The sequence below is a fragment of the Entelurus aequoreus genome, linkage group LG15 (assembly GCF_033978785.1).
Source record: "Entelurus aequoreus isolate RoL-2023_Sb linkage group LG15, RoL_Eaeq_v1.1, whole genome shotgun sequence".
Lineage (NCBI taxonomy): Eukaryota > Metazoa > Chordata > Actinopteri > Syngnathiformes > Syngnathidae > Entelurus > Entelurus aequoreus.
Genome location: NC_084745.1, coordinates 4,619,833 through 4,633,629, shown reverse-complemented (window position 1 = coordinate 4,633,629; position 13,797 = coordinate 4,619,833). Strand labels below are relative to the sequence as shown.

At 39.0% G+C, this 13,797-nt stretch overlaps 1 protein-coding gene across 3 annotated transcripts in view; it reads right to left on the bottom strand.

The window, feature by feature from the left end:
* Positions 1-13,555, bottom strand: part of LOC133629706 (NEDD4-like E3 ubiquitin-protein ligase WWP1) — a 56,520-nt gene extending 42,965 nt beyond the window's left edge. Inside the window, exons 1-3 of one of the 3 annotated variants that reach the window (XM_062020618.1) lie at positions 13,435-13,555; positions 4,011-4,058; positions 624-715 (exon numbers count right to left, since the gene is read on the bottom strand). In XM_062020618.1, the coding sequence (XP_061876602.1) occupies positions 624-693 (70 nt within the window). In that variant the 5' untranslated portion in view covers positions 694-715; positions 4,011-4,058; positions 13,435-13,555. Of the gene's footprint in view, positions 1-623; positions 716-3,107; positions 3,258-4,010; positions 4,059-13,283; positions 13,348-13,434 lie in introns of those variants that run through there. The other 2 variants (XM_062020619.1, XM_062020620.1) reach the window with 2 other exon arrangements.
* Positions 13,556-13,797: the final 242 nt, after the last annotated feature.

Here is a 13,797-nt window from a genome sequence, read left to right as displayed (position 1 = left end):
AATATGTAGATGTGTTCCTACTAAAGATGTGCAAAATGTAGAAGTGTTCCTACTAAAGTTGTGCAAAATGTAGATGTGTTCCTACTAAATATGTGCAATATGTAGATGTGTTCCTACTAAAGATGTGCAATATGTAGATGTGTTCCTACTATAAAGATGTGCAAAATGTAGATGTGTTCCTACTGAAGATGTGCAAAATGTAGATGTGTTCCTACTATAAAGATGTGCAAAATGTAGAAGTGTTCCTACTAAAAATGTGCAAAATGTAGATGTGTTCGTACTAAAGATGTGCAAAATGTAGAAGTGTTCCTACTAAAGATGTGCAAACCATGAACTGGTAGTTCAAAGAAAGTAGTTCTGAGACAGGATGGATTGCTTTACTCTTAATTTACCAGAAGTGAGTCCTGCTTTTTGAAGCGGCTCATTTATCAGCACTGAAATTTATTCCACTGAATTTCAAAACAAATGCATTTTGCTAACAGTGTTTTTTCAATGAAAATAAAATAATTTGATGTAAAAATAAAAATAAAAATTCAGTTACATAAACTCAGTGATTATACCCTCCACAAGCTGTGATACGGCATATTTTATTCAGCGCATAAGACATTGATATGTGGACGTACCAACTGCATGGAGCTGTGATGTTCCTCTGTGGTCATGGCTGGACTCCCCTCTCAGCGAGGCAGTGGCCATGTCCTACACCACAGTGGGAAACCTTCAAACAGACGCAGATACACATGCAGACACTTAGCACATACCACAATGACAACAGTCTTCTATAGTGCACATCAGTTAAACATTGCCTCTAGTTGTACTCTAACTTTGCAAAAGTACTAAGATCACTCATCACCAACTACTGTTAATAGAAATCAAATAAAAAAAACTAAATAATCCACATAGTCAAAACCCCCAGCATGCCCAGTTCCTTTGAGAGTACATTCACGATTTTAATCATTCAATTAATGCGATCGCTCCTCCGTGGGAAATCCAAGAATTGTAAACGTGTGAACTTAAAAAGACAGAAATGATAAACCATTGTGTCAGTAAGATAAAGCAATTTAATCTCTTTAAAGAAAATGACAAGTTGTAGAGTTGCTCTTTAATATCGGAAAGACGCAGTCAAGTCACTCTCCTTGCGTCTCTTGAACGCACCTCATTTTTAATTACATTTGTTGCAGAAAAATGCATTTATCAATAATAGTTGGTGAGGGAGGTCCTTGCTCGCACGTGTCAGCCTGGCCGCTACAAGTTGAGCAACAGTAAGAGGAACAAACACAGTAAGTGACAACTTAACACATCAAAGACACCACTACCGTAATTTCCGGACTATAAGCCGCACCTGACTATAAGCCGCACCAGCTAAATTTAGGGGAAAATACAGGTTGCTCCATATATAAGCCGCACCCGACTATAAGCCGCAGGGTTTTGATGTGTAATTAGCGTAGTATATAGGGGTTCCTGCTACCACGGAGGGGATTGTCGGGACAGAGATGACTGTTTGGGAACGCAAAGCGTCCCATTTATTAACTATAAATCTTTCAATCATTCAATCAAACTTTCACATCTTTGACATGGAGAACAGCATTCGTGCAGAGTACAAATAATACAACGGTGCAAAGTAATACAAAGTGCTCGCCTGTACGTTATCAAAATAACCATAAAAGTCAGTCTTTAATCATTGTGTCATCGTCTTCCTACTGCGTACTAAAACCACCGAAATCCTCTTCGTCGGTGTCGGCGAAGAACAGGCCGTAAATAAGCCGCACCCTTGTATAAGCCGCAGGGACCAGAACGAGGGGAAAAAGTAGCGGCTTATAGTCCGGAAATTACGGTAATTTGCTCCATTTAAGAAAGCAGACATTGGTTTTTAGTGGCAGTACGTCTGTGATGCAAGAGCATTTAAGGCGGAGGTATCAGCTCAGTGCAGACGTGATAACATGTATACAGTATCGCAACATGCTAGTTTAGCCACTAGCAAAACACCACAAAAACAATTAAAGATACAGACATCATAGTAAATAAACCCACCTATCATTAAAGGCCTACTGAAATGAATTTTTTTTATTTAAACGGGGATAGCAGATCTATTCTATGTGTCATACTTGATCATTTCGCGATATTGCCATATTTTTGCTGAAAGGATTTAGTATAGAACAACGACGATAAAGATTGCAACTTTTGGTATCTGATAAAAAAAAGGCTTGCACCTACCGGAAGTAGCGTGACGTAGTCAGTTGAACATATACGCAAAGTTCCCTATTGTTTACAATGATGGCCGCATGAAGTGAGAGAGATTCGGACCGAGAAAGCGACAATTTCCCCATTAATTTGAGCGAGGATGAAAGATTTGTGGATGAGTAAAGTGCAAGTGAAGGACTAGTGGGGAGTTGAAGCTATTCAGATAGGGAAGATGCTGTGAGATCCGGGGGTGACCTGATATTCAGCTGGGAATGACTACAACAGTAAATAAACACAAGACATATATATACTCTATTAGCCACAACACAACCAGGCTTATATTTAATATGCCACAAATTAATCCTGCATAAAAACACCTGCGTGTTTGTTATGCTAGCTCCTAGCTCCTCTGCTAGCTCCTAGCTCCATAGAACACGCCAATACAATTCAAACACCTGATCAACACACACAATCACTCAGCCCAAAAGACCGTTTACCTAACCCAAGGTTCATAAAGCTTATATATTTTTAAAAAGTTACGTACGTGACGCGCACATACGGTCAAGTTATCGAATGTTTAGCAGCCAAGGCTGCATACTCACGGTACCTGATAGTCAGCTGGGAATGACTACAACAGTAAATAAACACAAGACATATATATACTCTATTAGCCACAACACAACCAGGCTTATATTTAATATGCCACAAATTAATCCTGCATAATAACACCTGCGTGTTTGTTATGCTAACTCCTAGCTCCTCTGCTAGCTCCTAGCTCCATAGAACACGCCAATACAATTCAAACACATGATCAACACACACAATCACTCAGCCCAAAAGACCGTTCACCTAACCCAAGGTTCATAAAGCTTATATATTTTAAAAAAGTTACGTACATACGCAAAAAAAAGCCAAAGCTGCATACTCACAGTAGCACGTCTGCGTCTTTGTCATCCAAATCAAAGTAATCCTGGTAAGAGTCTGTGTTGTCCCAGTTCTCTACAGGCGTCTGTGTATCCAAGTCAAATGTCCTCCTGGTTAGAGTCTCTGTTATCCGAGTTCTTCCATCTTGACTGCATCTTTCGGGAATGTAAACAAAGAAGCGCCGGCTGTGTACTGTTGTGGCTGACTACGTTCGAAAAATACGTCCATTTCGCACCGACAACTTTCTTCTTTGCTTGCTCAGCTTCCTTCTTCATAATGCAATGAACATGATTGAAACAGATTCACGAACACAGATGTCCAGAATACTGTGGAATTATGAAATGAAAACAGAGCTTTTTCGTATTGGCTTCAATGTGGAAGGCATACCCGTGTTCGCCGGTCCACGTCACGCGCATACGTCATCCTCAGAGGCGTTTCGAACCGGAAGTTAAGCGGCAAATTTAAAATGTCACTTTATAAGTTAACCCGGCCATATTGGCATGTGTTATAATGTTAAGATTTCATCATTGATATATAAACTATCAGACTGCGTGGTCCGTAGTAGTGGCTTTCAGTAGGCCTTTAATGTCAATGGTGATTTATTGTTTAGGGTATAGTAATTAAATGTAAAATAAACATTGTATTGACATTGATGAAAAATAACTTTTGAATTATGAGTTATAAATTATGCCCAGACAGAGTCTGTGAAAATTAGGATTTTTTTAAAATTTCTGATAGATATTACAATTTTTAAAAGAATTTAATCAAATTAACCAATATTATCAAAAAATCTAAATAACCACACCCATAAACACTTTTGGAACATGTTTAGCTATCAAATACTGCTGTAAACACATTTTCATCAGCAAAGTGCTACGTGTAAACCTCCAATGTAGGGACATACTCACAATTGGTGTATGCTGCTCCAGATCAACCCACTCTATGTCCCATGGTTACTGGAAAACAGAAGGATTGACTTTTTTTAGAACAGCATTCAACATACAGAAAGTATGACGCTCTTTTTACCTTTTATTGCCAGTCAGGTTCAATTCTGACACATTCTCTTGTACACATATTTTTCCCTCACACACACACAACAATAATCTTTCATGCACGGTAGTTTTACAAACATTTATGACCTCTGAACAAGACTGTAGACACCAACACCAACCTGTTGTTAACTTATTATTCTACAGTTTTGTTTATTTACAATTACAGGATAGCTCTCTCTTGGCCATTGTCCCGAATAGTGTTGCAAATAATAACAGCGTCCTCTGCCGTTCAGAAGTTGCACAGTCCATCTTCACGAAGGTATTTTCCGCCATTAAAAGTGAACTGATGATTCATAATGATAAGTTCCAGGGTAGACAAAGACGCCAATGTTGTGGTTGTCGTCCCACTTCACAAGAAGGAAACAGTACCGAGTCAACAACAGCTGCAGTTGCTCCTTCTGGACACACTGCCCCTTAGTGCTTTGGAAGAGAATTACACGTCTGGCGCCACATCCCATGGAAGAGCTATAAGTCAAACAAGACGCCGTCGACGAGAGAGTATATTCCACACACACACACACACACACACCTCCAAATAGACGGAGATAACTCCACCCCAAACAATAACACAAACTACCACATCCTGTATTCTTGCACACTTTTGACTTTTATGTCCAACCAATGCACCTTCAGATTTTACAGTATGTTTTAAGTTACCCTTCAAGTTTCATACTCATTGCATTTTCAGTATTCATTTATTAATATCATGTTTTATAGCATGAGTATGTTTTTACTGCCATTTTCATGTTTTGTCTTTGTGTTTATCTTGTGTCTGTGCACAGTGACTTTGAGAGTAGCTCCCCCTAATCTCCTTGTCACACTCCAGGACAATGACAATAAAGGTGAATCTGAACTAGTTCTTTTACCGGTGCTATTTTTTAAACGCGCATGCGTCCTGACTCCTTCCTGACCCTCGGTCCATTGCGTAGCGGAGGGAAACGTAATGCTTAAAACGCTTACAACTGCTTGGAAATGACTTTATTCACAATAAATAAATAAATTACAGAGGTTTACTAATTGATTTTATAATCATCCACGTCCGATTTGTGATGCATCTAAAATTTGATTATTTCCCCCACCTCTGGTACAAGCTGCTTTTTGTTGTTGCGGTCTTGTTGGCCATAATAAAGAGTTGCCTTCCCCCACTCGGCTCAATGCTTTGTTTTCAGATGCTGTCTGTTGTGCTGCCTCCTTTCTTTAAACAAGGTTTGCAGCATGCAGTTCTTAATTCATGTTTTCTGCCACAAATCCAAACCACTGACGACACTTCTTTTCTTTGGAACAAAGTGTCGCCTTTGCTTGTGTTGGCATGAGCCACGTTTTGCTAGCTGTGTGACTCTGCGCCAAGGAAATAGGGAAGGAGGGCGCAAGCTACGGAAGATCCAGCGGGCAAAAAAATATTCTGCAGCATGAGGGGAAAAAAATGCTTTTTTTGTTTTGTTTTTATAAATTGTTTTTAACCAAAAACTCAAATCAAATCGATAAAATCTATTTATTGCCCTTTATGATTAATTTGGTCAGAAAATAATGTATCATATTGTTAAGTCCTGGCCAATTTAAATGCTGCCGAAAGATGGTGTGTGACAGCCTGGCTGTAGCCCAGTGTGGTCATGTTCTTTTAATCACATGGAAAACTACTTAGTACCAAGTAGTAGCCTCCATTTTACCCCAATTGTGTCAATATGACATTATAATATTATCATCAACTATGCACAATCTATGTTTCCTCCCTACCAATTGCATCAATATGATAATCAACTATGCACAATAATTTACTCTCTATATTTTTCCTCCCTCGTAGTAATTATATTTTTAACTGCTGATATTTTAAATGCAATCAAAGAAAGCACAAGAAGCAAAGCACACGCTCTTGCCTTGTGCTTTGCTTCGGGTAATGATAAAATCTTTGCAGTTGTCTTTCACAATGAGCTCCATTTATTAAAAAGGTCCACTTTCCATACAAACTGTAAACTCTGGAGAAGTTGCAGAAGGACGCTGCAGAAAAAGACAGAAAAAAGTAGACTACCACAAGACATTAAAGGCCTACTGAAAGCCACTACTACCAACCACGCAGTCTGATAGTTTATATATCCATGATGAAATCTTAACATTGCAATACGGCCGGGTTAACTTATAAAGTGCAATTTTAAATTTCCCGGGAAATATCCGGCTGAAAACGTCTCGGTATGATGACGTTTACGCGTGATGTCACGGATTGAACGGAAGTATTGGGACACCATTGTGTCCCAATACAAACAGAGTCTGTTTTCATCAAAAAATTCCACAGTATTCTGGACATCTGTGTTGGTGAATTTTTTGCAATTTGTTTAATGAACAATGGAGACAGCAAAGAAGAAAGCTGTAGGTGGGATCGGTTCCTACTATAAAGATGTGCAAAATGTAGATGTGTTCCTACTGAAGATGTGCAAAACGTAGATGTGTTCCTACTATAAAGATGTGCAAAATGTAGATGTGTTCCTACTATAAAGATGTGCAAAATGTAGATGTGTTCCTACTAAAGTTGTGCAAAATGTAGATGTGTTCCTACTGAAGATGTGCAAAATGTAGATGTGTTCGTACTAAAGATGTGCAATATGTAGATGTGTTCCTGCTATAAAGATGTGCAAAATGTAGATGTGTTCCTACTACAGATGTGCAAAATGTAGATGTGTTCGTACTAAAGATGTGCAAAATGTAGATGTGTTCCGACTAAAGATGTGCAAAATGTAGATGTGTTCCTACTAAAGATGTGCAAAATGTAGAAGTGTTCCTACTAAAGATGTGCAAAATGTAGATGTGTTCATACTAAAGATGTGCAAAATGTAGAAGTGTTCCTAATAAAGATGTGCAAAATGTAGATGTGTTTGTACTAAAGATGTGCAAAATGTAGAAGTGCTCCTACTAAAGATGTGCAAAATGTAGATGTGTTCCTACTAAAGATGTGCAATATGTAGATGTGTTCCTAATAAAGATGTGCAAAATGTAGATGTGTTCCTAATAAAGATGTGCAAAATGTAGATGTGTTTGTACTAAAGATGTGCAAAATGTAGAAGTGTTCCTAATAAAGATGTGCAAAATGTAGATGTGTTTGTACTAAAGATGTGCAAAATGTAGAAGTGCTCCTACTAAAGATGTGCAAAATGTAGATGTGTTCCTACTAAAGATGTGCAATATGTAGATGTGTTCCTACTAAAGATGTGCAATATGTAGATGTGTTCCTACTGAAGATGTGCAAAATGTAGATGTGTTCGTACTAAAGATGTGCAAAATGTAGATGTGTTCCTACTAAAGATGTGCAAACCATGAACTAGTAGTTCAAAGAAAGTAGTTCTGAGACAGGATGGATTGCTTTACTCTTAATTTACAAACTGTAAACTCTGGAGAAGTTGCAGAAGGACGCTGCAGAAAAAGACAGAAAAAAGTAGACTACCACAAGACATTAAAGGCCTACTGAAAGCCACTACTAGCGACCACGCAGTCTGATAGTTTATATATCAATGATGAAATCTTAACATTGCAACACATGCCAATACGGCCGGGTTAACTTATAAAGTGACATTTTAAATGTGTGTATTAGCGGCTGGCTACAGCAACACAACCAGGAGGACTTTGAGTTGGATAGCAGACGCGCTATCCGACGCTAGCCGCCGACCGCACCGATGATCGGGTGAAGTCCTTCGTCGCGCCGTCGATCGCTGGAACGCAGGTGAGCACGGGTCGTGATGAGCAGATGAGGGCTGGCGTAGGTGGAGAGCTAATGTTTTTAGCATAGCTCTGTCGAAGTCCCGTAGCTAAGTTAGCTTCAATGGCGTCGTTAGAAACAGCATTGCTAGGCTTCGCCAGGCTGGACAGCATTAACAGTGTGGTTACAGGTCCAGGGTTTGGTTCGGTGTCTCCTGATAGTAGAAGTAATAGTATTATTGTTGATCTTCTGTCTATCCTTCCAGTCAGGGGCATGTTTCTTCTGTTTCTATCCGCAGTTAAGCACGATGCTATCACGTTAGCTCCGAAGCTAAAGTGCTTCACCGATGTATTGTCGTGGAGAAAAGTCACTGTGAATGTCCATTTCGCGTTCTCGACTCTCATTTTCAAGAGGATATAGTATCCGAGGTGGTTTAAAATACAAATCCGTGATCCACAATAGAAAAAGGACAAAGTGTGGAATCCAATGAGCCAGCTTGTACCTAAGTTACGGTCAGAGCGAAAAAAGATACACCCTGGCGTCCTGCACTGCACTCTAATCCTTCACTCTCACTTTCCTCATCCACGAATCTTTCATCCTCGCTCAAATTAATGGGGTAATCGTCGCTTTCTCGGTCCGAATCGCTCTCGCTGCTGGTGTAAACAATGTGCAGATGTGAGGAGCTCTTCAACCTGTGACGTCACGCTACTTCCGGTACAGGCAAGGCTTTTTTATCAGCGACCAAAAGTTGCGAACTTTATCGTCAATGTTCTCTCCTAAATCTTTTCAGCAAAAATATGGCAATATCGCGAAATGATCAAGTATGACACATAGAATGGATATGCTATCCCCGTTTAAATAAGAACATTTCATTTCAGTAGGCCTTTAACAAATGATCATACGATATTGTTCTTTTTGCAAACTGATATTCCTAATGGCTGCAGTCCATCAAGTCACCAAAGTAACAGTTTATCTCCACCAAGGCAATACATTGATTTAACACAACAACAATACTATGACCATAAACAGCAGTAGACTTAATAAGGGTGTGACAAATAATTGATATGAAACCAGTAGTTGACTTGAAGTAGTATGAAAAAAATCATACCAAGGATATTGTGACAAAAATTATCATTATCATCATGTGCGAGCACAAATTCTATTAACCAAGTTTTATTTAAAATATTAAATAACACTGACAATCGACTTTCTTGACAGATTGAACACATTGTTCTGGCTTCTTAAGAGCCTCAAGTGTTTGTATATATTTATTTTCTTCTGTTTGTATCTATTTAGTGTTTATTAGAAGGTAAAACGGGTGTTAAATAGTCTGAAAAATGTACAGTTATTCATGTGATCAGTATCTGTATTGGTATAGGCTGATCTCACTGATGGATGATCGGTATCAGGAATCGACAATAAAAAAAAAACCTGATCAGAACAGCCCTAAAGAAATGTAATGTCATTTCTGAAATGCCGTACAAATTATCCATAAAATCCTTTGTGGGGGGAAGAGGAAGGACATTCAACACAGGAAAGACAACATATTAGAAAGAATACAACAGGAAAATTCACAAGAAACCATAAAACTTTAAATCTGCCATATGAGATCATTGCAAAATAAATAGACACCAATAAACACCAAAATCATTAGGACTAACAGAGGGCTGTACCATTTTGAGAAAAAACTTAAATGCGATTTTTCTCTCCAAAATTGCGATTCAATTGGCCATATTTACATTATATACGTATATAGGAATAAAACTGCAAAAACAACGAGTGAAGAAAGAAATCTTACTTTTAGACTGTTAATCAACACATTCCTGTGTCAAGGTGCTACACATTAAGTAAATGATTCCATATTGTTTTAATCATTAAAAACAGTATGCAATAATTGACTTTCAAAATATTTGGCTTTATGCAGCGACTCAGAGCTTCTGTCTACATACTGCTCCTAAACTGAAGAAATAATCATTTAAAACTATCCAGTGTTTATAAAGTCATGAAACCATAACCTAATAATGATGCAAGTAACCATTTAAAAAGGACATACACATTCTTTTATCATTACTGTAGCATTGTTTATCATTGTACTGTAATTGGAAGGTAAATAACTTTGTTATCCCAAATAAACAAAATGTTTGTAAGATGTTTAATATTAATTAAAATATTAAACATATTAAAAATGCACTTTAAGATGTTTAATATTTAAATAAATTAAAGTGCATTTTCCCAGTTAAAAAAACTATGTCAGGTTGTCTTTTGTTGTAGTCTTTATGTGATCACAGCATTCTCACTTCTTCATCTGTGTTGACCCTACTGCTTATCCTGGTTGAAGCTGAACTATTACCACAACAGACATTTGGCTGTGTAATCTTATTTTTCTGTGAATGTGTGTTACTCAGTGGGACTTCTGACTGGTGGTTCACAGGAGCAGGTCTTGCTCTCCGCCCACCTAGACAAAGATTGCCAATGGCTGAGAAGAGGGCTCACTGTTCCGTCAATTCTACTATTAAATAAACATGCCGAGGTGCTGAGAGATGCAATGAGTCAGACCTATTTCTGTTGCTCCCCATTTGCCTAAAAAAACTAATACACTGACCTAGCAGTTTATTGATGACGGCAAAGTATTTCAACTTCATTTTCATTTATTGTTGGATTGATTGACTATTGGCCCAGTCCCCATTAAAAGGAGCAAGTGGTGTTTCTTATAAGCAAACACAAACTTGCTGTTTCCTTAAACACTTCTGATTGGCCAGGAGAAGAAGGAAGCAAGGCTCCACCATTCTGATTGGCCAACATGTCTGTCACTCAAATGTTGGTGATGGTGGAGAAAAACAAGAACAAAAAACCTCTGCCTCTTATGGTTATTTATCCACTAATTAAAACCTGCATATCAATTTGATAAATGAATCCCTAGACTAAAACCAACAAACACAAACAACAGATTAAGCAGGCGATTAAAATAAGGAAGTGCCGTCTCAGACCTGGCACTTGGTCCTCGTCATAGGGGTCAGGGAACCTTCTGAAGATGACAGTCAAAACATGTCAAGGTAAAACTACCCGAGTCTTGACTGAATAGAAGAAACTGGAAGTATAATCTGGTACACGTTGAACACAGAAATGGGTAAGACTTAGATTTAGAGGTGGGGGAAACAATCGATTTTTAGATGCGTTGCGATTCGGAGGTGGGCCATAGTAAAATCGATTAGTAAATGTCAATAATTGACTTCTTTGTAAGTAAAGTAATGCCAATAGTTCTAACATTTGGCTGACCGCATCGAGCCACCTCACAGAGATTCCACCAGCTCTTTTATTTTAGGCACATTTCCATTCATTCAATAAATGTAATGGGAATGAATTTTTCCTACTACAAATGCACAGTTTTTAAAAGTTGCCAGTGATGAATGCTTATTTAGTGAAACTAAACAAATGTAGAACTGCATTACAATTAAAGACGCATCAATTATCTATTTTGAATCCAATCATAGCTCCTGAATAGTAATCGCAATCGAATCGTGAGGTGCCCAAAGATTCTCACCTCTAGTAGGATTAAATAAGATTTGCTTCCTCCGACTCCACAAAACTAAACTAAAACTGAACTGGCTGCAAAGTAAACAAAAACATGAATGCTGGACGACAGCAAAGACTTACAGCGTGTGGAGCAGCAGACGGCGTCCACAAAGTACATGCGTACATGACATGACAATCAACAACAAAATAGGAGCGCAAGACAAGAAGTAAAACACTACACAGGAAAACACCAAGAACCTTCAAATAAGTCAGGGTGCGATGTGACACTACATTGAGACAAGAGCTATAGTGATGCATGCTTGGTTGCTTTAAAGTCATAGCCAACAATTGTGAGAACTACTTTTTACTGTCAATGTCAGCTGCTGAGTTTCATTTTTTTATGTTTTCTGCTGGTGGTGTGCCTCGGGAGTTGTTCAATGAAAAAAATGTGCCTATGGCTCTGAAAAGATTGGAAAAATACTGACTTAATACATTAAAACACGCTTCAGGACCGCTGATAGTTGAACAATAGTGATGGTGACAAGTCCAATAGTGATGGTGACAAGTAAGTCCAATAGTGATGGTGACAAGTCCAATAGTGATGGTGACAAGTAAGTCCAATAGTGTCGGTGACAAGTAAGTCCAATAGTGTCAGTGACAAGTAAGTCCAATAGTGTCGGTGACAAGTCCGATAGTGATGGTGACAAGTAAGTCCAATAGTGATGGTGACAAGTCCAATAGTGATGGTGACAAGTCTAATAGTGATGGTGACAAGTCCAATAGTGATGGTGACAAGTAAGTCCAATAGTGATGGTGACAAGTAAGTCCAATAGTGTTGGTGACAAGTAAGTCCAATAGTGTCGGTGACAAGTCCAATAGTGATGGTGACAAGTCAGATAGTGATGGGGACAAGTCAGATAGTGATGGTGACAAGTAAGTCCAATAGTGTTGGTGACAAGTAAGTCCAATAGTGTCGGTGACAAGTCCAATAGTGATGGTGACAAGTCAGATAGTGATGGTGACAAGTCAGATAGTGATGGTGACAAGTAAGTCCAATAGTGATGGTGACAAGTAAGTCCAATAGTGTTGGTGACAAGTAAGTCCAATAGTGATGGTGACAAGTAAGTCCAATAGTGTCGGTGACAAGTCCAATAGTGATGGTGACAAGTCCAATAGTGATGGTGACAAGTAAGTCCAAAAGTGATGGTGACAAGTAAGTCCAAAAGTGATGGTGACAAGTAAGTCCAATAGTGTTGGTGACAAGTAAGTCCAATAGTGATGGTGACAAGTAAGTCCAATAGTGTCGGTGACAAGTCCGATAGTGATGGTGACAAGTCCGATAGTGATGGTGACAAGTCCGATAGTGATGGTGACAAGTCCAATAGTGATGGTGATAAGTCTAATAGTGATGGTGACAAGTCTAAAAGTGATGGTGACAAGTCTAAAAGTGATGGTGACAAGTCTAATAGTGATGGTGACAAGTCTAATAGTGATGGTGACAAGTCTAATAGTGATGGTGACAAGTCTAATAGTGATGGTGACAAGTCTAATAGTGATGGTGACAAGTCTAAAAGTGATGGTGACAAGTCTAATAGTGATGGTGACAAGTCAAAACACAGATGCTAACGACCACTTTCTTACATTAGCTCCCACAGTTGCGTTTAACTGCCAGCTCGTCGTTGAAGACTTCAAGGGCCACACTTTGCAAAGTTTAAAAGGAAGGTCTAACGCACATTTGTTACAGAGTTGTTGGGATAAGGAATGATAATGTTCGGAACAACAAAACAAAAGTCACCCAGTTAGCTTACTCGCTAGCTGTCAAGTTAGCCACGCAGCTCGCTAACGTTAACACAACAACTAGATATAATCTACTAGTTATTAGGTGCACCAAGTCAAACAAAGGACAAAATGTGAATAAGAGAAAGATAACTTACTGGCTAGCACAAAGGGCTAATGTGGTTAGCACAGATGCTAACATGGTGAAGCTAGTCAGGTGATCTTAGTTGGAAGTCAAGTCTTAAAGACCATGCAAGACTGTCCTCTGTAACTACGAGTCAAACGTACGACAGCCGCGTGTGGTCATACCTTCGTGTCCCCGCTGTGTGTGTCGGCGTCAATAGCTGCCTTTGCGCCGCTGCTGCAGGCCTCCCTCCGTCAGTCTGCTGCTGCTACTCTTTCTGCTCCATCTTGCTACACAACACATAGTGCCGCAATTACCCACTTTTCTGCCTGTACGCAAACACATCACAGCCCCTCCCCCTCCCCCAGCCGAGCAGGGTCGGGCTGAGTTATGATGGAGCAAAATTCATTGATTGATTGATTGATTGATTGAATCTTTTATTAGTAGATTGCACAGTACAGTACATATTCCGTACAATTGACCACTAAATGGTAACACCCCAATAAGTTTTTCAACGTGTTTAAGTCGGGGTCCACGTTAATCAATTC